The 24,734-nt window shown below is 34.5% G+C and overlaps 1 protein-coding gene across 16 annotated transcripts in view; it reads right to left on the bottom strand.

Annotated features, from left to right (window-relative positions):
- The window catches only part of ROBO1 (roundabout guidance receptor 1), a 1,062,925-nt gene that overhangs the window by 83,297 nt on the left and 954,894 nt on the right, over positions 1-24,734 (bottom strand). For all 16 annotated transcript variants that reach the window (XM_070597856.1, XM_070597864.1, XM_070597866.1 and 13 more), the window contains one exon: positions 23,532-23,659. In XM_070597856.1, coding sequence (XP_070453957.1) covers positions 23,532-23,659 — 128 coding nt within the window. The remainder of the gene's footprint in view (positions 1-23,531; positions 23,660-24,734) is intronic.

The following is a 24,734-nucleotide window of genomic DNA, read 5'->3' as shown; positions in this document are numbered from 1 at the left end:
CTCACAAGAATATGATTTCTTTTTCAACAAAGGTATTTAAAAGGGTAATTTTCTCTTGCTAAAAATTTTCTGGTTGATTGCATATAAGACATATATAAAAATATTTATAAGATATATTATATATAAATTTATAAATTTGCATATATAGATACACACAACTGGAAATATAAAACCCCTTTTTAAAAAGGGGACATATAAAACAACTTGCCAAAGATTGAATAGAGGCAAAATTGAATAAAGCAATTAGATCTCCTAACATCTAGATGAGTGTGCTTTCTTCTACCCTCCCTTTTTATTTTTAATTGAGGTTTAGTAGAAATTATACCATTTGACTAGAAAATTATAGGAGACCTGAAAAACCAGGTCAAATGCCTTCAAATGTCCTGTAACTTGTAGGGAAGAAAATATGAAGTTAGGAGATATAGTTTAGGTTCAATTTGGTAACACTGAAGTTCTACCTTATAATTTTTTTTAAACTCTGATTGTAATTGAGTGGTTTACTCATGAACTTAGCAAACACTATCATTATCCAGGTATAATAACAGGCATGTGCCTCATCATTTAGGGATTTCTCTCTATACACATCCATACAGGAGCATTTGATTCCTTATTTAACGGTTGGAATAATTAATGTAGAAATCAGACAAAGAAACCGAAAGGATTGACTGGATAATGAACTAAATCCAGAAGAGAATTTGGTTTGTTTCAATGAAAGAAACCCAAATGATTAATTAAATGAATGGGAGAATATGATTTTCCAATATGCAGGGAATTTGAGTAGGAAAATATAAATGTTCAAACCACTTAGACAAGTAAAACCTTCGGGTGGTCTCTTTCCTAAATCTCAGAAGCATGTCTAATAACATGTGCCAGAATCCATGTTTCTTTTATAAAATGCCAGTTCTCCTCAAACCTCAAAGACTTATTTGGGAACATGGGCTACAAACCCTTATGTTAACTACATTTATCCTGCAGCAATCCTTCCACACAGGATATTTGCCTGGAAATGAATTTACTGTATTTTGCAGGCATATTCTCAAGCCAATGGCAACATTGACATCAGCCGCAAGATATGTCTTAGAAATAAGAACTTTAAAAAAATTCTTTTCAACATGCATGTTAAATATTAGATATCACTATATCTCTACAAAAAAAATGTTAATGGATTAAATATGCCTCTATTTCTCAATCTATCATCGTCCCCTATCTATTTAGGTTGAGAAGGCCATTCATCATTTGTATCTACTTGATGTTTATGATAAAATATTGGGGTACTTTTCAAAGGCTACATTTAAACTTGCTATATTAGAAATACACAATCATGTTATTAATGTCACAAATGTTTAGTGCTGAAAATTTAGAAAATTAGGCAAGTAAAAAAAAAAAAGAAAAGCTATCTGTAATTCAACCATGCAAACTGGACCACATTGGGTTTTTTTGTTTTTTCTTTGAAACATTTTATTTTTTTTCCTTTTTCTCCTCAAAGCCCCCCAGTACATAGTTGTATATTCTTAGTTGTGGGTCCTTCCAGTTGTGGCATGTGGGACACCACCTCAGCATGGCTTGATGAGTGGTGCCATGTCCATGCCCAGGATTCGAACCGATGAAACACTGGGCCGCTGCAGCGGAGCCCGAGAACTTAACCACTTGGCCACAGGACTGGCCCCTGGACCACATTGTTTTAAAATATTCTCCTACATATAATTTTAATGACTTTAATAATTGCTATACATATTACCTTAAAGTATTTGAGCAATCTATTATTTAAAAATTTAGATTGCTTCTAATTTTCACTATTAAAACAATGGAGAGATTAACATCCTTCTCACAATTATATTCAAGATTATTTCAACTGACACTTTCACTAACTGGGCACTTTTCTCCCAAACCTCACACACTGAGCACTAACATCTTGCCAAACAGAATAGAATCTCCTCTTAACTAGCAATCTTATCTTAGCAAAGCTAAACATTTATTTCACATTACCTTGTCATTGACATCCTATTTGTTGTGAACATTGTGTCCCTATGTTTATCTTTTTGATTTTTAAGAACTATTGAGGGGCTGGCCCCCTGGCCCAGTGGTTAAGTTCACGCGCTCCTCTGCCGGCGGCCCAGTGTTACATTGGTTTGAATCCTGGGCGCGGACATGGCACTGCTCATCAAACCATGCTGAGGCAGCGTCCCACATGCCACAACTAGAAGGACCCACAACGAAGAATATACAACTATGTACCGTGGGGCTTTGGGGAGAAAAAGGAAAAAATAAAATCTTAAAAAAAAAAAGAACTATTGAGAGGCTAAAATTTTATCCATTTCTCATATATGTTATAGATATATTTTTCTATTTTGTTAAGTCTTTCTAATCTGCTTAGGTATTTTTGCTGTTGTATCAATAAAATTATATAAGCTAGACTATAGAATACATAATAAATTATATTATATAAATATCTATCTCCACTTTTATCCTATACTTTTATCTTTACTTTTTTATGTTTAAATTTTAATCCATCTATATTTTTGTATGTATGGTAGTATACAGAAAGCAACTTTTTTTTAAATAGCCAGTCATTACATCACTATTATTAAACAATCCATCCTATCTGTATTAGTATAAAATGACACATTTGTAATATTTGTGTAACTTTTGAACTTAAAGAATAGTTACAAAGATTCTTTCAGGGTCAAAATTATTCCCTGGCATACCACTTAGCATACTCATGCAAAATTCTCCCAAAATGGTAGTCTAGCATCCTTAAAGAGTAAATGGACCTTTCCGATGTACTGATCATGAAAGTACTCAGACACCTAATGACTCTATTTATATGAGGACAAAGGTTTATCAAAGCAAACTTTAATAAATTTTGGACATATCATGTGGCTATTTCTTACATAAAATGAAATGAATCTGATAAATTGAAATGAAAATGAGTGCAAACAGGCCTAAGTGCAAGGTTATTCACCAACAAACTTTTAAAGATCATTATTGAACAGTAGTTACAAAACCTCAGATAGACAGACACGAATTCATAAACATGTTTTTAACCAAAACATCTTAAATTGTTCTCTCATCACCTATTTTTGTTTGTTCACCTTATGAGATACAAATTGAAATGGTACTTAACAAAGGTACAGTCCCATCACTTATTTTATCACTCACTTAAGGAAAGAAAATAAAAGGATGCAGATCACACATCATTTAACAAGACATAAAGTTAGCAACCCCATTACCTTTACTCTTTGTCACAGTTACCCATACTTCCTGCAGACTTTATTCTGTGCAGTCTGTCTTTGTGGCCAATGACAAGTGAAACATGGAGGCTGATTGGTTGAAGGACATGGAAGGGTATGGATGGAAAGGGGAAGAGAAGTTCCAGTCACAGTGACACGGTGATTAGAAGATGGCCAACAAAATGTCAACTTACCAGAACCAACTAAAACGAAAAAAAGAAAACATGGAATAAATAAAAATAAAGAAACAGAAAATGAAACAAAATGTAGTAAGATTTGACAACAATGATTTTTGTTTTAAGATAAAGAACACATTAACGTTGGGATATATGGCTCATATCGCCCAAGAATGAATATTTGTTAGCATTTTAACTATAATCATGAATAATTTAAGAAAGAAATGAATCTTAAAATCTCTACTATGATTAAATGGCACAGCTACAATGGATGATAGCTATGAAATTATAAAATGCTTTTCAATGACTTTACATTTTGCTACGAGATCACAGGGTTAGATAACTATATATGTAATGGGTTTTTTAAAAAACAGGATAAATCTTAACTGCTAATGCCACATAGAATAGAAATTGAGCATCTTAATCAAAGACAAAGAAGCACTAAATCCTATATCTCCACCATCAGATTAATTTTTAAAAGGTTCATGCTGCCAATGATATTCTATTAAACCAGTGCTTCTCACACTTGAATAAGCACACAAATCACTCTAATATCTGGTTAAAATATAGATTATGATTCTATAGGTCAGGAGTTTGGCCTGAGATTTTGCATTTATAACAAGCACAGGTATTATGCCCATAGGTTGAGTAGCAAGGTTATTAAAAGGTGTTACATTTAAATTCTTGCGAATTGAGAAGACACACTGAAAAATGCGAACAAATTATAAAAACAGAGAAAATTTTATAACCCTATTTCATAAAGTCATAATCACATTACCTGTTTTAAATGCTGAATCATTGGGTATTTTAATATAGAAAGCTCAAGTAATACATGTTTAAAATACTGAAAAATGCTTGTGCTGTTTTGCTTTTTTAGAAACAAAGATAATTACTGTCAAATGCAGAACTTTTTCATAATAGCCCAGTAGACACCCACAATCCATTTTACTCAAATAAATAATTCCCATGTTTTTCAACAAGTCAAAATTAATTAGACTTCATACACATTCCTGTGGCTTAAATAAATGAACTATGCCAGCACTGCTGCTGTGAAATGGTATGGTTTTTTAAAAAGAGACAAAAGTTCTCTTGCCTATTGTTCTCACATATGCAACATTTAAACATAATTCAGAAATACATTTTAACTCACATGTTCCCTTCAAAGAGAGTGAAATAATTTGCCTTTATTTTTCAGCCTTAAGAACAAATTTTAGGCATAATTTTTTCATTCACTCAGGCAAGAAAAGTTAAAAAAACTTTCTCATTTACTTAGTCTTAATGTTTATCATAGCCTCAACAGCTACGCTATCCAGATTTGAAAACACAAACAGAGTGGATTGGACTTGCTTACATTTCCTGAAACCTTAAGGATGATGTCTTTCAAGTGACAGGAAGAAATATTTAGAATATATATTATTTAGAAATATTTTAGAAACTTATTTTAGAAATATTTATTAGAAATTTATTTTAGAAATATTTAGAAACTAGAAGAGAAAGAGCCTATATTGTAGCAATAGAATTTTGCTTTGAAAAAACAAAACATTGAGCCAGCCCTGATGGCCTACCAGTTAAAGTTCAGCGTGCTCTGCTTCAGTGGCCCGGGTTCTGTTCCTGGGTGCAGAACTACACCACTTGTCTGTCAGAAGCCATGCTGTGTTAGTGGCTCACATGGAAGAACTGGAAGGACTTACAACTAGAATATACAACTATGTACTAGGGCTTTGGGGAGGGGAAAAAAAAGTTGTAGAATTATCTTTTGGGGTAATTTGCCAAAATAAATTTGATCTCATTAAATTCATGCAGTTAAAATCAAGCCTAATTTAAAGTCAGGAGATTAGAGGAATGATTCCTAAATCTCTTATAGTCACACATTTTCAGTAATTTAAAATTTCTTAAACATTTCAAAAATGTGCAACATGTTAGAAACAAGAATATTACCAGGAAGCAGCTCATTTAAAATTAAAAAAGCATTTTTTCCTTGCTTTTAGGTTTTACCCACACTTAGTCATAGGAATTTAATCTCTTATTACGTAAAACCCAATGAGTTTTAAAACTTCAGGCTAATGCATCTGCATATCATTTCAATGACACATGATAATTGGAAAATATTTCGTCATGTATAAGGACCCTAAAAGTTATCTAACAACAACATCTAACATAGAAGCTTCTAAAACATCAGAGGTTTTTGAAAGGACCCTATCTTGAATGATCCCTTTAGCTTTTACAACCATGATTATCAGGAAATGATTCCTCTTATCTAAATGAAAATGTACCTGTTTCAATTTAACCTTTCTTTCATTCAATCTAGTTTCAGTAAACAAATAAATGCCATTAATATCCTTCACATAAAATCCTTTTACTTATTTGAAGGAAATTATCATCCCCAACTTTCTCTTCTAAGGAATAAATGTTAGAAATTTCTTTAAGTTTTTCTCAGATTTCCCCTTCACCATATTTCTCTCAGGGTCAGGTCAATGGATTTTGTTTCTGTGCAGAGATCAAGGACATTCTGTACAACAGGCAGTGTCCATTAATGTCCACTTAGGTATGTGCAGAAAGAATCAGAGAAAAGCAGAGGCATTTGGATCCTGTTCACTCATTATCCTCTAAAGTTTGTAGTTTATGGGCAGTTTCACCCCCACCCTTCTCATAACTCTTCTCAACTTCTTTTCTTTCTGCTTTAAAGGCTGGGAGCACCTCTAACCCAACTCCCTTTTCTTGCTAAGAAAGAGGAAAAGCCTGTCTGTCTCTATGTCTAATAAAACAATAAAACTATAAAATGTTAGTGCTGGAAGTAACCTTAGAACTTATCAGTCTAACCCTCTCCTTTTTGCCTGAGAAAACGGAGAACCTAAATTGTTAAATCACACTCTCAAGGTCACAGATGACTAACCAAAGACTGCCTTCCAGTCCTCTTGACTGACGCCAAGTGCCCGTACAAATTTTCCTACTGGTTAATCAGTTTGGGGAAAACTATACGCAACAGGACACAAAATGTATTTGATTTTACATTTAAACTGTCATAAAGTGTTTAACCTCAAATCTTTACCACCACAATCATTACCTCATACCTACATACGAAAACTTTTTTTAAAGAACTCCTCATGGTATTGAAAATCTTTTCAGAATATCTAGCTACAGTCTTTAAAGGACACAGAAAACTAACAGGTGAGAAGAAAGACTTAAGGACTCTTGAAAAGTTCACCTTTATGGAACGAAAAATAATGCAATCATTTTCTAAGGGTGAAACAATTTAAATCATTTAATCACTTGAAATCATTATAAATTGAATAAAATACTACTCTTGAAACACGAGAACAAATAATATTTTTACAATAACACATTTTAAGGTAAATATGTAAAAAAGGAAGGCAAAGTAATTTTTAAAAATAAGTATATATTTTTAAGAGATTAAAACTTGCTATTTTATTTTTTTAACATAGCAATATTATGGAGATTACAATCCACCTCCAGTAACAGCTCTAAAGTTTTTTAATTAGAGGGAGTTCCAAAAGGGTGAGTGATTAGGGAACTTGTCACAGGCTGAGTTTGTATGGAAAGCATACTGTTTTCACCTAGGTTGAATTTTCTTGGGAGGGGGAGGGGAGTTATCCAAATCTAATTATATACATATATATTTATATTATACATATAAATTTTATAATTATAAAACTTTCTGATTCCCTTTTGAATCTAAAAGAGAAAGTATCTCTTTAAGATACTTAGAGATATACAAATATTACATGCTTGACTGATAGTTCTTTAAAAAACAACTGTTTAAAAAGTTTGAGAGAATTTAGCCTTTCTCTCTCCCACCCCCTCACACACATACACACACACACACACACACACACACACACACGTAAAATAAGAGACCTTCTTCCTCTTTTGAATGTGAAATCAAAATGCTCCAGATTATTTAATTACTTTGAAATCTGTATTTTAAGAATGTACATTGTTCAGATAATAATCTTTATTTATAAATAAGACAAGAAGCTAAGAGATAAAAGAAGCAAAATGAAATGGAAGAAAGGAACGAAGAGAAGAAGGAAGGAAGGGAGGGAGGTAGGGGGAGAAAGAAAGAAAAGATTTCTTCTATCTGCTTGTCATATTCAAGAGATATGAGTCAGAAAGATGATAAATGAAAAAAATTATACAGAAGCTGGTAAAAAGACTTTTTTTGGTCTGAGAAAATGTTAGCTGGACAGATACTTAAGAAGTCCTCAGATTAGGTCTAATAAATACAGGGACAAGCCAATCTTGATAACTACTTAGGCCAGAAAAGGAGAAGATAATGGGCCTAAATAGTAGCATGAATGGCTTAGGGAAAGTATAGAAAAGAAGCAGTTAACAGTAAAGGGCACTGAACCATGAATTGGTTGCCAACTGTGATGTCTCTAGAGGTCTTTAAAAATGGGATTTATTTCCATTTGGCCACAACAGTTTAGCTATAACCCTGTCTGCTAAAGGAATAGAGTAGCTGACTCAAAGTGCTTTCTACGCTATGATTTTAAGAGCGTGGAAATTCAGAGGCAAAACAGGACAGCTGATATATCCCTCTGCCCCCAATATTTTTCCCTCAGATTATGTATATACAAATGCATATTCTAGTAGAAAGTGTCCTCAAAAATATTCTTTTCAGTTATATTACCCTGAGTTGATGAAGTACTTTATACACATAGCTCATATGACAAACCTAGGAGACACAAGAAAATTCCAAGAAAGGAAATATTTGCATAACTAGCACACCTTATGATTAAGATTTTGGTATTTTCATATTGAGGTCTCAATTTCTGAAGCATATTGGCAAACATATTCAAGTTTATCCTTACAAGTTAAATAAAGTATTTAGAGTCTTCACTGTTAGCAATGGGCCATACAATGCTTTTAAAATGTAATGACAGAAGACCGCCACAGTATTTGGGTCCAAAACAATTTAAATATTTCCAAACTCCTAGAATGACTCTATAGAAGATTTCATGATTAGGCAAATTTATGTATGGTAAGACCAAGCAGACAACAGCTTTCTCGAATAGGCTGCAAACAAAATCACTTGACTATGAAATCCTTCTGCTAATCCATAGATATTAAGTTTCATTATTAATAGCTAAATTATAGCAAATTCTTAAATTGATATGATCTTTTTTCATTCTTATATATAGCGCTTTTTGAACAACTGAGCTCAATTAACAAATATGACAGACTAGAATTGTAAATACCACATTCTAGAGAATATGAATGGGGTAAAGTAGTGAGTTACAAGATTTTTAGAGGAAGAAACACATTTTTATTAAAACAGAGGAACACTCAAATTTTCAAGTAGTGAAGCTATCTACATTTGCACTGACAAAACCCAGTTACTGTCGCGCCACAGAAACTATATGCATAGATACTTATGAATGATAATATCTCTAACAATTAAAAACCCTTAGGATATTTTAATACTAAGAATGATTTCTTCTGGGGGGAAAGATTGAGTTTAACATAAAAGCCTGTCATTGTCTTTCAACTTTTCAGACACAAAAATAGAGTGATTAAGAGAGGCATTTTTAGAATATCTTTAATGGATAGATAAAATACGATGAACTTTTCACCTCCACTCAAATATCTCACATTATTCTGTAGATCAGTGGTTCTGGAGACAGTTCTGGTTGTCATAACTGAAGGCGGGGTGCTGCTGGCATCCAGTCGACAGAGGTCAGGGATGCTGATAAACATCCTACAACGCACAAGACAGCTCCCCACAACAAAGAATTATCCAGCCCAAAATGTCAATAGTGCCAGAACTGAGAAACCTTGCTGTAGAATATCTATTCAATTTATAATTTATCAGAATAATAATGAATAATTATTTTCCCACAAAGTAACTTGCACAATGCCTGACATATTATAGGTACTCAGAAAAAATTAATACTCTTTCTCTTTTCCTTCCTCTTCTAAAAATGTCCCTACTTTCCTGAAAGTTATCAAATGGTGTGACTTACTTATTTGCTTACTAAAGAGTCCAAGATTGAAATGCAGCTACCCAGCAGTCTATGACAATGGATATGCCACCTGACATAGGATCTCAGGATCATAATTTTGATGGTTATATTCCCTAAATCAACTTGGAAAGCCAGAAACCGGGGCTGGCCCAGTGGTGCAGGGGTTAAGTTCGCATGTTCCACTTCTCAGCAGCCTGGGGTTCCCCGGTTTGGATCCCGGGTGCGGACATGGCACCACTGGGCACACCATGCTGTGGTAGGCATCCCACATATAAAGTAGAGGGAGATGGGCACAGATGTTAGCTCAGGGCCAGGCTTCGTCAGCAAAAAGAGGAGGACTTGCAGTAGTTACCTCAGGGCTAATCTTTCTCAAAAAAAAAAAAAAAAAAGCCAGAAACCTAGATCTTTCCTCTCCTTCCTCTTTGAAATATACAATCCATTATCAAATTCCACAGTTTTTATTTTGTAACTATTTCTCCCTTCCATCAACTTCCTTCTCTCTCTTGCCATTCCTCTGGCTCAGGTTATCCACTAGTGCTCACCTGAACTGTCTCCCTTGTTTCCAATCCAATCTCACCAGGTAGCCAGAGGGATTAAAAACTAAACTAATCTGATTATAGTATCTTTTTGCTTAAAATCCTTCAATATGGTCCCATTACTCTTAAAATAGGGAGCAAATCCTTAACATGGCCTTGCTACGTAAATCTTCAGTGTCTTCCTGTATCACCTCTCGTCCTCCGTCTCCCTAACTTGGGCCTATAGTTCTTCTTTTGGTCCTTGAGTACACCATACCCCATCTCACCTCTGGTTCTGTTTATGCTATCCCCTGGGATGCTGTATTCTGGGATCCTCCCCCTTCTCCTATTTAATCCTACTCACAGTCTAGCTCTTACCTCAAAAAAATACATCTTCAAGGAGCTACCTCCAAATTTGAGGTTAAATCTTATCAGAGTGCTATATATTCTTTCCTTCCAGAGAACTTATAGCTTGAAATTATACATTTGTGTGATTATTATATAAATGTCTGTCTCTCACACTAGCTTATAAGCTCCATGATGGCAAGCATTTAACTATTTTGTTGGCTATGATTTCTCTAGAACTCATCAAGTTGAGGACATTACTCACACTGTAAATATCTCTTGAATTGTGAACAAATGACAACAATGTTCCTATCACCCAATTGAAAGCACTTTTTCCCTACTTGGCATATCCATATCTTTACGATTCCACGCTTTACATTCTGCTGATCCTGTAGATATTTGTGTCTATCGCCTTTCTTCACCAGGCTATAATAAGCTCTGTGAAGGCAGGATCCTTGTCTTACGTATCTGTGCATCCTTCACAGTGTCCAGCCTACTGTTTTGTACATAGAAAGTGCTCAAGAATTTGTTTATTTGAAAATTTGGAATTCCTATCCTCAAATAGCATATTTCATGGAGGGTCTAGAGTTAAGGCGCATGATGATATAAGAAAACATTACTCAACTGACAGTTAAACAACTTTGCATCTTGATCCTCTCCAAAATTAATCAGGTCTGTGATCTGCATAAATCACATACCCTTTTTACATCTTAGTTTAATAAAAAGCCATCAATGTTAGCTAAATGTGTGTCGGATCATACACTGGAAGCCCGCAGCACTCTGCAGGGAAGAGTTCAATATGCCTATTTTACAAAGAGAGGAAAGTGAAGATAAAGCAACTTCTTAAAGTCACACATCAGCTAAGAAATGGAGGATTGCAATTCTGTCGGCCCAGCTCTTAAAATCCTGTGCTTTTTACTATATTGCCTGACTTGTTTTGGTTGGTTTGTTTATTTGTTTTTAAAAAAAGAATTAAACCTTACTTTAATGCAATTTTGATTCTGAAATGTTTTGCTTCTGTTACCTAAACAAAACAACTTTCAATAAGAAATTATTTAAATGAACAATTCATGCATTAATATATTGAGTTAATATGGATACATAATTATTCTGCTCATATATGGGCAGGTCTCACACAGATAAAAAGATTTGGGGGAGGAAATGACTCATGCTATGTTTTATTTTCTCACAGAAAGAACAATGCTGCAACAGCCAATTCCATCTGTGAAAAGTGATGTGATGCAATCTTTTAGGACACCACCAGAAGTGTCAAATGCATGTAGTCAAGTATCAAATGCATAGGTTCACAGTTTGCTATATAATATACTGACATTTCTGTGTATTTCCTCAGTTTTCTCATCTGTAAAACAGAGCCAAAGTAAATGATTTGTAAGCCCCATCCATCTCTAACATTCAAAATCTCAACCATTACGTACAGAAACGATATAATTTAACATTTATTCCCAAGAAACCTAAATCAGGCCAAAATTACTTATCATCAATTATATTCAGTACTTTGGTACATTTGGGGGGAATAAAAAGTCTAAGAAAAACACCAGAGCACACCTCATCTCTTTCCTAATGACCTAAAAAGAACACTGTTCAAAATAACTATTCCACCATCCACAAAGTTAACTTTTTAAAAGCACCTTTGTAAAATGGCCATATCTATCAGGTTTAATTGTGCAATGCTCTAAATTCTCTCCTAATAACATCGACCACACAAAATAAATGTCCTAAAGCTACAGTTGGCCTTAACAGCCATTTACGGATTTTCTTACCCTCATAAATCTGTTATAAAGCTATTACTCAGCTATATTTTGTCTTGTATTTATTTTAGTATTTTCTACAGGTGTGTTTATACTGGCACATTATTTATCAAGTCCTGAGAATAACAGTTTAAAAGCAAATTAAAGTGCTCATGGTATTTTAATCAGTTTTGCAAACTTTAGGTATGATATTATAAAGTAGTAACTTCCAATTTATACAGAATCTTTTTTTAAAAAACTAAAATAAAAAGAACCTATTATATTTTTAAATTACTGAAATAAGACTCAAAGGATATCAGCTGTGCATAATTGTAAAGTATAACTATTCTTACAACGACTCTGATGTTTGGAATACCCTGAAGTGATTTGTGAATCTATAAGAATTAATACTGTTTAACGTAACTATTAATGCTGTGTATATCTATGAAAATATATAAAATGAGCCAGCCCCAGTGGCCTAGTGGTTAAATTCCCTGTGCTCTACTTTGCTGGCCAGGGTTCAGTTCCTGGGAACAGACCTACACTGTTCTGTTAGTGGCCATGCTGTGCTTGTGGCCCACATACCAAAAAATGGAGGAAGACTGGTATGGATGCTAGCTCAGAGAGAATCTTCCTCAGCCAAAAAATAAAAAAATTAAAATGATAGCAAACAAATAATAAAAAATCACTACCTTTGGACACATAAGTCAAATTTCAATTATCTTGCATGTTTAATTTACCTGGAGTTCATCATCAGAAAACGGTATGCTTAATGTGAAATAATCTATGATTATTCTCTTTATGATTATTCTCTTTTAAACAATGAACTATCTTAATCACTTTATGTCCTAGCAATTCTGGATGGAATTGAATATATCAATGTGGATTAACTTCGAATTAATTCTTTTACAGTAAATGATACCCAATATCACAAAATAATTCTGAGTCTTAAAGTTATGTGAGATTGTTAGCAATAAATCTAATGTTTTAAATTGAGCTGACTGTCAATGACTAGAGCAGAAAACTAATTTATTTCTCGAAATTTCACTCTCAGGCTGAGTAATTCAGATAGTATAGATTCACACAACTTAATTACGTATTTCCACATTGATGGCATTATTTCATAAGGTAGGTTGCTAACGACAGTTGCTAAGTTATACGTCTATACAACTGGGTGACTAGAAAACCTTACTCACTGTTATGTAAATTAATAAAGCCCAGTAAAGAACTCGATGGAAGGCCCAAGATGTGCTATTTACTAGTACGGTGTTGCGTCACTGTTTGTCACGGAATCATCTTATGTGTCAATTATTCTTGTACCTGACTGCTCTCCTTGTTTCTTCAAATACTTGCGAGGCACTCACATTAAGAGAGTATTTCCAATTCTCTGTAGGAAGGCCACGTGGTCCATGCTTTTCCTTTTGATTAATTTTAAGATTTATCAGTTTGAAATAACTGAAAGCAATCCAAAACCTTCATGAGCAAATGAAAGAAATCTAAGAGAATGTCACATCTTCAACAGTCATTAGAGTTAAAATGGCTATTTCTGAAAGCTGCAACAACACAAGAAATTCTTTACTTTATCCTTCCTAAGGAAAAAAAAAAAAGGCAAAGAAGCATAGGCCAAAATGCTGCTGGGTCTCAATCAAATCAAATAGCATAAAAAACCAGCAGGAGCAGGGGCTTGGCAACCCATTTACAGCCCCGGATCAGAACAGTTAGGAGAGGGAGCCATTCTCACAAATCATTCTCTTGTTAAATTCTGTAGTGGGACTTCATTAAGCCTCTTGGCTGATGGCATTTTACTTTCAGCCTGCTCACAAAGGGCTCAGCTGGCAACACCGAGGCTTTAAAAGTCTCCAATCACACATTGTCTTTTTGGAGTTTTCTCTTTACAATCACAAATCTCTTTTTCTCATCAGCCCCTCAGATTTTCAAATGAATTTTTTAAATCATTAACTACAAAACAAACAAGAACAACAAACCACAAAAAAACCACAACAAATCCTAGATGGGAGGCATTTCGAATAAGATTTCATGAGTTCAGCATTAAAAGTAGCAAGACATACATACAGGAGGTAGTAAATAAATATAACAGTGTGTGTGTGTGTGTGTGTGTGTGTGTATGTTGTATCTACATATAATATCCCCCAACCCCTGAAGCACTGTTTATACTACCGTAGTACTGACTTTACTGGGTCTCTGTAGATTATTGCTGTATGTCATGAAGAATCATTCCCCAAAGAACCAGTCTGCTACATCTTGTCAGAGGTCAGAGTCTGACACACAAATCACACACATATCAAGGTTCTTAAAGTCATCAAGTAAAACTTTGGGGGTCTTCTAATATGTGTTTCATCAAAATGTTGATGAACTCACAGTTCTCAACCAGGATCTTGGAGTATAGTAAACCTAACTTGAACTTGCAAAAAGGCCCCTTGACACTATTAGTTTTGGCTTTGACTCAAATAACCACGTTAATGGTCAGAAACAATGCACTATTATACTGCCAGATTTTCTGAAATCAGCAATTTAAGCACACTGTTCCAACAAATGATTTAAATGAAGTCTACATCAAAGAAAGGAAATTCAGAACTGAAGGGCACAGTTTTTTCTCTCATTACTTCTTTTATGGCTAGATATCATACGAGCTCTAAAAAGTCATATGACTCTTATACTCTATCAGATCTCATATACTGATAGAAAGCTAAACATAGTGAACCACAAATTTACAAAATAGGCCTTCCTTGCCCCACAGTTTGTTTCTGAATGCAAGTGTATTAAAGTACTCCTAGCAATAAATCTACAGTAAGATATATTGTTTTACTTTTACCACAATTTTAATGTTATGTTCTGAAATAATCATCTAGCGGCCCATAAAAGAAAGAAGCCATACACATACACAGCAAGTTACATTGTGTGAGATTAACATGTGCTTTCGTTATCTTCAAAGTTATTGTTTCACATTTTAGAAAATGGTCAAACGTATGGAAGCACGTTTCTTTTAATGGATTATGCTTTCTGATCCATTTTCAAAACTACTAAAATTTTAAATTATATGGAAGTTATTGCTGGGGACCATCTATCCACATTATTTTTATCTCCAGTTAATTCAATTGTTGCAGTATATGGGTTATATTTATGGAAGAAGCAGTGAAGGAATTCGGCATTATTCGTTCTATCAGGAAATTTAGCAGCATTGAACACACCAGGTGGCATAATAATCACATTTAAAGATCAAAAGGAATCATATTAATTAAGGATCTGTTTAATTAAAAAAAATTTTGGTCTCAAATGCATAGCAAATACACAAAATTAATACACAAATATACAAAAAAAATAGTTTTAATTAAATACAGAATGTTTTTGCATCATATTTCACTTATCCACTGTTGCCTGGAGCAACTAGAATAAAGATTGATATTTTTTAACCACAATTACAGAAACCTTGATAGTTATCGTTTGTTGAAACGTATTTATTGTGTGTCTGTGTAAAATATTTTGGAAGAAGCACACGTGACTCAGAACTTAATCCTTTTACGCAGCTAGTGATAGGCAGCTAGGACCACTGAAGCAACATGGAGTCCTAATTCTGACACATATAAAGACATGTCACCAAAGGGAGTTCCACCACACCCTTCTTCTTCATATCACCTTCATTGCTTCTATTTTTTACTGAGCTTTTAAATGCTTCACACAATGTGCTAGGAATTTCCTACTTATCAGCTCATTTAATCTCCACCACAATCCTATAAGGAAAACATTTTCACCCTCATTTTACTGATGAGAAAACTGAGCATCAGAGATTTAATAACTTGCACATTCAGCGTTCAAATCCATGTTTGTCTGCGACAAAAGACTGTGCTGTCAATTCTACGCTACAGAATGTTGCCTAATGGCAGCAGAAGAAAGAAAGAAAGAAAAACTCTCCCTAAAACACTTTCCAAAGAAAAATCAACAGAATAACTTTCACAGATAGACCCCAATATCGAGTCACAGAAAATTGTATTTGTAGAAAAGCAAAACAATTACTAAAGTGTACATTAATCAGCTACAAAAAATTTCAAATCTCCATGGACAAAACCAAAAATATAATGGGCATCTAATGGATTTTTCCTTGTTTTGGAAGAAGCTAAAGGGAAAACTAATCATAGTAATTGCTTTTGCATAAGCAGCTCATAATCTACTAACTAGTTTTACGAGAATCTAATTATTCTGTTAGTTATTTTATTTCCTATCAGGTCATTGATGTTTATATTACATGTGCCTTCATTTTTTCACTAGATGAGTACACTGAAAGTCAGAGAAGTTAAGTGACTTGCCCAGGATCCCACAGCTGGCATGGATCAGGGCAGTCCTTGGTTCATGCACAGAGAAAATTTTACATGAGCACCAAGGCTGGTCCCTAAGACCACAGTAATCAACAGACTAAGAAGGTAATGTAAACAAAGTGAGCCTCTAAGAAACTCACAGTCAAGTGGGGCAGACGTTGAAATGCAATAAGGGTGGCAAAAGCATCTAATGGGTACAAGAATGGGGGGGTCCCTAACCCACACTGGGGTACGAACTGTCTGCAAAGCTTCCTGGAGGGTTCTCACCTGAGCTGAGTCCAAGATAGGAGTAATTAGCAAGTAGAAGATGGCGCAGGCTGGGGGCAGGGCATTTTAGACCAAGGAACCAACATGAAGAAAATCCCAGAGGTAAGCTACATGGTATAGTATGAAAATAGATATAAACCATACATTGATACTACACTGGAGGGAGTAGCAAGAGAGGTCTAGGTAGCCAGGAAGAGTACTATGAAGTATTTTGGTTCTTTTCCTAGAGAGATGGGAACCATGGCAATGTTTTATGGATAGAGCTAATATAACTCGATTTATGTTTTAGGTAGAAAAACTTGTTATGTGGAGAATGGATCCAATGGACAAGATGGAGCCAAGGAAACTGGTAAGAGGCCAACAGCTTCACTGTTAGAGAGATGATAAAGGCCTGAATTCAAGCAGTGATAAGGTAAGAGAGGTGGTGAGAGCTGAGCAATATATTAAAAGGCAAAATAAGTAGGATTTTGAGGCGATTGACATTCAAGAAATGGGAGAATAAAATCCTGACCCACCACCACCCAAGCTGTCTACTAGTGTGTTTCTTCAGGTTGTTCTGGTAAACCTCCCATTACTAGCAATTAAGTCAGCCAAAAGACACCAACCAGTCTTTTTTTCCTGTCTTTGTGTCTCTCTGGTCTCACGTCAATCTCAGACTTTAAGGTTCAGCCTTCCAGGAGCTGTCAGTGGCTAATCAATCCCATTGAGGAAGCACTCTGTCCCTTCACTGCACGGTAGGCATAAACACTTATGGGAAGCACCAGACCAAATAACAGTTCTTCAGAATAGAAGAGAATGCACATCCTTCTGATGATTCATTTGAACATTCCTACTGTATGCCGACAATAAACTTAAAAGATGGCAACATCATTCATGATACTATATTTTACAATTAAAAAATAAAACAGGTGATGAAATTGAGAGACTAGAGTAGTTTCACATCAAGGGAAGAAAAATGGACAAGTACTGATGAGAAAAGAGCTGGGATTTCACAGAAATTCCATTCATCGGGTAACAGCGCATCACAAGGTTTAGCGATGTTTGGCATCTGCCTTTCCTTTTAACAGAGCTGTTGCTGAAAGGGCAGAACAGCGACTGTTTCTTGAGCTTCAAAGAATAACTGGTCCCTGGGAGAGGCCTGCAGAGGAGTGCAGTGAGGTGTGAACTGAGATCTAAATGTCCGGCTTCCTGAGTCTCACTGGCCCAGCACTCAGGAGTAAGAGAAACAGGAGGACTGAATGTCTTTTAGTTCCCTTTGCAAGAGAGACAAACAAAAATGGGATTAGATTTTCTTAATGGTTCAACTCAGCAAAGATAAAATGTGATTGCTTGGGAAATAGCTGGTATATGGAAGCCCGTTTTCAATTTGGTTTCCTGTGACAGATGCAGCGATGGGAACATGATCACTCTGGCGATGGAGAGTCACAAATTTACTTTGGAAATGAAATTGTGACAGTAATAATAGCTGCTTTATCTGTAAAGTTGCAAAGGGAGTGGAAAGATGAATAATGCCATCTTGCTTGCCTTGTTTAAGCAATGAATATCTCTGAAGCAAAGAATCATAAGAAATCTTAGAGGTGGAGGACAAACTTGGAAATAGGAGAAACTCAGAGTTTAAACTCTCTGCGCCTTATCTTCTATCTTTCTTTCGGGTAGCACTTCTCAAAAATGGAATTATTGAAAAAGCTATCAACATGACTGTCATCATAAATAAATAATTACTCATTTTAAAGGGTTTGTTATTAATAGTATAGTAAATAAAATTATTTTTATTTCTTTATTTTTCTTTTAAGTGTTTTGAAGCTGCATCCAGCTTATCTTAAAGGCTACCTTCAGTCTAAGAAGAAAAAGAACGACTCATTTTTAAATTAATCATGAATTAGTTCAAAAATAAAACCAAGTAAAACAACCTAAGTGAGCTATCATGTGATTCTAAGAAGGACCTCAAGGCCTGCCTGGCAAGCATCTAAATAAACCACCAGGCCTAATAGGTTTAGATTACGATAATAAAATAATATAAAACAAACCTGCGACCATTCTCAGAACACCAAGCGGAGACATAAATTTTTAGCAGTTTCAATAGCACACTGTTTGAAAGCCTGGCAGGCTGCTTCTCTGCATCTATTTTGTTGTAGTTAGATTTTATATTTTATAGGTATGTCACAACCTATAAAATGGTTATAAATACCACAGTATATATCTTTTTCCTTAAAAGATGGGGCCATTATGCAATATGAAACACTAGTTCAGAAAGATAATTCAGTCCTTCCAAGACCCAGCCAGCAATCTTAACACTTGTCAAATTGAGACATTAAAGTGAAAATATAAGAATGTAATAAATCAAACTTGAGATGACATGTCTTTAAAAAGAGGCCTGATTTTTTATGAGTATTTTAGGTTCGCAGAGAATTTTTAAGGAGGTGTATAGATGCTATATGCATGGGGGGAAAGGGGGCAGACAAATATTAAGTATAAATATAATAACATTGATGGTTTAAATTTATAGGTAACAAACCTTTAACTGTTTCAGAGAATGACACAATATCAATCAAGTTCAGGTTAACTGAATTTTCTGGTTAACTGAGAGTTAAGTAGAAACACTTTTCTTCTGTAATCATACCAAACAGCATTGCTCTGCTATTTCTTATTGATCTTGTAGTAGACATTTTTTAATAGGTCAAATTACTGCAGAATCTTTGGGTCCTTTCTGGCATTTAGTTTCAATAATACACCAAAATTGACACGCAAATTAAAGGAATCTGGATGTTCTTTTTATTGCCTAAATACTTAGAGTCAAGGCTGCACATATTTTCAATAGGAAACTTCCTAACATCACCAAATTTTATTACATATTTGCCTCTTTTTCAAGGAAAGTAAAATCTTCTATATAATAAATAATCAATATTTTGATTTAGTTCAATGGCTTTGGCATTCTGCTGCTCAGCAAGAAGTAATCCAACTAATGTTGCCTGAAATATGTATATGGAATAGGTTTTCGGGGTGCTGTGACTTGCTGGTAACAGGATGTGACCTCACATTTCACTCATGGCTTGAAGAGATTAATTGACGCTTCTGAGTAGTTATGAAGAAAAGTAAGCAGTTTCTGAGGATATTTGCTCAGGGATAATCTTACTCAGAGCGAATTGCCAGGAAACATCACTATTTTATAGAAAGATAACCTAAGGTGCTGAGAAGCCACATAATTGCAAAACAGTCTTTCTCAGAGGCAATAGAATCAGAATTGAGGTCAAATATCCTCTGCTGAATGTTTTTCCAAAACAGTAACACTCTATTGCACATAGAATGCAATCTTTTTGAATCATTTCTATTCACAAATGGTCATAGTTTTCATTAATTTATCTAGTTATCTTGCAAAACTTCAACATAAGTCTAGCACTAGCTTTGAATGGCACTAACAAGATCCAACACATTTACTAGAAAAACCAATAAAGTTTTTCTCTAATGAAAATCTAATGTTTATATTTGAGAAGAGTTTTAAATAATTCGTTACATAATAAATTATCATGGCTATATTAGTACTTCAGCTTTCTCATTTACAACAGCAGAGGAAGAAGTGCCTGTCCAGAATTACCTGAACATTACTATTTTCTTACTAAGTAACTAATAGTTATTAAAATTAAGCAATAAAGCTATTAATAATAATAACACTAATATGAATATAATATTCCTTATTTACAAAATATTCTGTAACAGACACTGTTAAACATTATATATATATATATATATATATATATATTATATTTTATTTAATCCTTATAAAAATACTGTGAGGTTGGGATTACTATACCCATTTTATACATGGGGAAACTGAGGCTCAGGAAGATAAAAATAAGCTTTTCTGTGTCACATAGTTGGTAAACGACAGAAACAGGATTCAACTCAATTCTGTCTGACTTCAATATCTATGCTCTTAGCTACTCAATTCTTTGTGACACACTTCTTCCAGCTCTGGTAATTCCCAAACTCTAAAGAAAATTTTTACAGCCCTTTATTCTTTCTGTCAGCTCATCAAGTAACTCCTCATTCCAAGCATTCTTGACTTTGCTTGTTTAAAAACAGCAACAAAAACAAATTTCTTTGTCCCACTCACACCTCCTAAATCAGGTTCTCAGGGGCATGCCTCATAACGCATATTTAACAAACTTCAGATAAGTTTAAGAAACTCTGTCTAGTCCTCAGTTTTACTCTGCTCCTCTTCAAACACTGATCACCAGGCAGCCATCACAGATCAAATTCAAATTTAATGCAAGGCACCTACTGGTGGCATTCAGGATCAAAGCCACCAGAAGCTGCTTGAATTTCCCCTAGGACGTCCCTATATTTCTACTGCTCAAACAGAAGGCTGGAGTCCAGATTCATATTTCTAATTCTAACAAGTCATCATTAGATAAAGTGCCACCTAGATGCCCAGCACCATGCTAAGCTCTGCGAAGAGTACACAAGGGAAAAAACAAGGAAATCCGTAGAGTTGAGGAAGGAATATTTAAGGAAATATATACAGATAGAGTCTCCAAAAGAGCAGAATTAGGATTTCGAGAGAAAAATGGGAACGAGAAGTAATTCTCAAATCAAAGTTAGTTTTTAAATGTTGGAACTAATTACGTCTAACTGGGGGTGAAAATCAGTCACTCTTATTTAAGAGAGTTTTTTTTTTCCACACAACTTCTACCTGGAGGACTGGGTTTTGTTCCCCAACGTCAATTCTCAAAATTAAATATTCATTGTTTGAGGAGTGAGGGAAAGGAAGATTATTTTTAAGCTCATACTGATTCCAATAGTGCCTTTTAAAAATGAACCACAAATAAAATACAAAGATCAGAAACAACTACATTACTGAATTTATTATAATTGTTTCCAGCTATCAAGAGAATTCATTTCTGATTAGTTTCCTTTGTAGTAACTAGTATTTTTCTACATTCACTCTCAAATGAAGAAAAAGGATACAACTTCTCAAGTTTCCTTTGAAGAGTTTCCTTTGTTTTTTTTTCTTAGTTATCTTTTGCAGTTGGGAATTGTGTTACTTTCTTTGACATACTGTGTATATTATTCCAGAGTGATAAATATATTTTAACAGTGATGTTAATATACATATTTTATTTTAATATTTGAATAAAATAATACCTTTTTAACAGTAGACAAATCTCTTATATTTATAGAAAACTCTGTGCACTTGAAATAAGAACTTCTAAATTCCTTAAGTAGTTTCTGGAATTGATCATTTGTACCCAATTTCCATTGAAATCTTGGCTTAGGGAGCAAGAATTCCATATGGAAATCTTAAGGCTGAGTTAGCTTTGGAATTGAGTTTAAAATTGCAGGAAGAAATTCTATTTTGATTTCAATGTCTACTGTAGACTGGCTACCATTTAGACATTGATTTCAATGTCTATGGTAGAATGGCTATTATTTATAAAAGCATAAGACTCCCAAGGTAAAGGACTTTAAAACATAAAGTGAAACACGTCTCCTTGACTAATGGGATAGACAATCAACCTCCCTGTCACAATTGCCTGGAGATAGACACACCTTTTCATGTCTTGTATTCATCCTGGGCTACTTTCACTCCCACTGGAGGGCTTTTGAACTTGAATTTGACATCTCTTAAATTTATGCTTTCTCTACATGTAAAAGGGTTTCCTTTTCTTACAGTTATAGACTAACATGGAGTTCAAGTCTAACTTAGATTAAAGAGACGTAGTCTGGGCCTTAGAAATTCAATGTTTGTTCTTGATCTTTTTTTTTTTCTTTTGTTTTTATGAGGTTGAGCTAAAAATCCCAAAGTGGAACATAATGGCTTTAGAGACAGGAAGGAAATATTCTTTATTCTTTTTTTTCTACTGTAAAAAGCCCACAAGGCTCTTTTGTAGAAAGCCTACAGTAGAAGCACTCCCTCAAAAGACACCTTTTTCTTCATAAAGGCCTCAGAAGAGACAGTGTGCAGAAAAGATGACAGCAGCAAGTGTTGCTAATGTCAGGCTCAGAAACAAGCTAAGTGGTTTATAGCCAAAATCCCTGTTTACCATACATACTTGTCAAAGTAGGGAATTTTTTTCACCAACAAAATGTTTTTTAAAGGTCTTTGTCTCTTAAATTCCACAATAAACAATTTGTTCTTAAAAAGGAAAAAAATGAGAGGAAGTTCTCAGATGAGACGTTGTGAGAAATAATCAGGATGACATCATGGAGAAGGGAGAGAGGGATTATGAGAATGAAAAACATCTGGACTATGGATACAAAGGAGTTGACAGAACCATTTCTGCCGATCAATTTAAGATGTGACTCAAACATTCAAAAACTTGTGCCATAGATTATGGCATCCATTTTGGCTCATATAGCACCAAACAATAGATCTTTATCAAAATTAGCAAAGTGCAAATACAATTCATTAATTCAACAAATATTTATTAAGTGTCTGTCACATCACAGGCATTATGTGCACAGAAATAGACTGCAAATGCAACGTCCCTTCTTTATGGACAGATCTTACATTCTAGAGGAGGACAGAATCTTCTCATTTTTGTGTTCCGAATTATACAGACCCCTGAAAGTGCATGATCTGAAAAAATGGTGGATTTGTTTCCCTTTAAAGACAAAGTTTTCACAGCAATAGCTGTCATTTAATTACTATATTAGAAGGGCTCTATGTTTGAAGACCCAGTGATTAAAGCACATTCTCCTCCTCTACATAACCAAGACAGAATTCTCCATAATTTTGAAAACTTAATTCAATCTCCTGTAACAAACACTTTTAGAGCTCCCAAAGGCAAGATGATAATTTCCTTTAAACATTTGAAATAAAATATTTATAGCACTTTTTAAAGTCTGCATTTAATATAGACTACTCTAATAAATAAATATCAACCTTATGCTTCACATGATAAAACAACCACATCAAAACATTCCCCAAACCTTACCTTGGACAGTCAGAGTAGCTGATGCTTCAGCTTTTCCAACCATATTTTCTGCAACACAAGTGTATGACCCCATGTCACCAGCCATCACCTTCCGAATTTTCAAGGTATGATCATCTCTGATTTCGTATCTGGTGACATAACAAAAGAAAGCACAGTTAAGTGACTCTCTACTTGAAAGAACACATCATTACAAATATAACGCATCTAGGCACCAAATCACACACAACATTCTCTTCAGAAAATTTAAACTAAAATGCGGCATTCCTCTAAGTAAGCACGAGATAGAAAAGAGCTTAGCTTTATATTTATATGGGTTAAAATATTAAACTACTTTCTAAAAGAAAATGTGGCACTTATTCATTTATTTGAATGAATTTTGGCACTTATTCATTTATTTCCTCAAGCTACTGTACTCATACTAAAATTAAAAGACAGTGACTGTGAAATAAATTCTTATTATATGCCAGACTTTAGAGTTTTATAGTTTTATCTTATAAAATTCTTACAATAGTTGTATGAAGTAAGTATTATGTTTATCTCCATTTTCCAAATGAGAAAACTGAGACATAGGAACATAAGGTAACCTGACTTTGGTCCTCAGCTAGTCTTGTGGCAGAGTTGATATTTGAACCCAGCCAGTCTTATTCGAGAGTCCACTTGCCTTGCCTCATCTCCTCTCCCCTTAAATGTTGGGTTTCCCTTGAAGTTTCACTTTAATCCTCCTTTTACTCTACATAATATCCCTGAGTTATATTATCTACTATGATTTATATATTGATCAACCATACAAACATTTCCAACCCTTATTTCATCTAAGCTCAAAATTCATAATTCCAACTGACTAATAATTAGAAATCCTATCCTCCAGGGTCCTAAAATTTAATATGTCAAATAACACTTTCTTTTCTGACCCTATCACATAAACAAACTCTTTCTCCTAACACAATCTACCGATCTTCCTTCACCAGCCCCCTATATCTAAGAAATCACCCAAAGCACCAATTTAGTCTCAGAAATTTCTCTTTACTATGGACCCCTATCTCCATCTCATCTCCCAGTTCAGACAATTCACATCTCTTATCTGGACAGCAACAATGGTGACTCTGCCACTAGCCTCTCCCCGTATTAATGCAATATCCATAGGGCCAAAAAATTATTTTCTCTAAAAAGTAATCCACTTCATAGTAATTCCTCTTGGTTCAG

This window comes from Equus przewalskii, chromosome 27 (assembly GCF_037783145.1).
Source record: "Equus przewalskii isolate Varuska chromosome 27, EquPr2, whole genome shotgun sequence".
Taxonomy (NCBI): Eukaryota; Metazoa; Chordata; class Mammalia; order Perissodactyla; family Equidae; genus Equus; species Equus przewalskii.
This window is presented reverse-complemented; position numbering and strand designations above follow the sequence as displayed.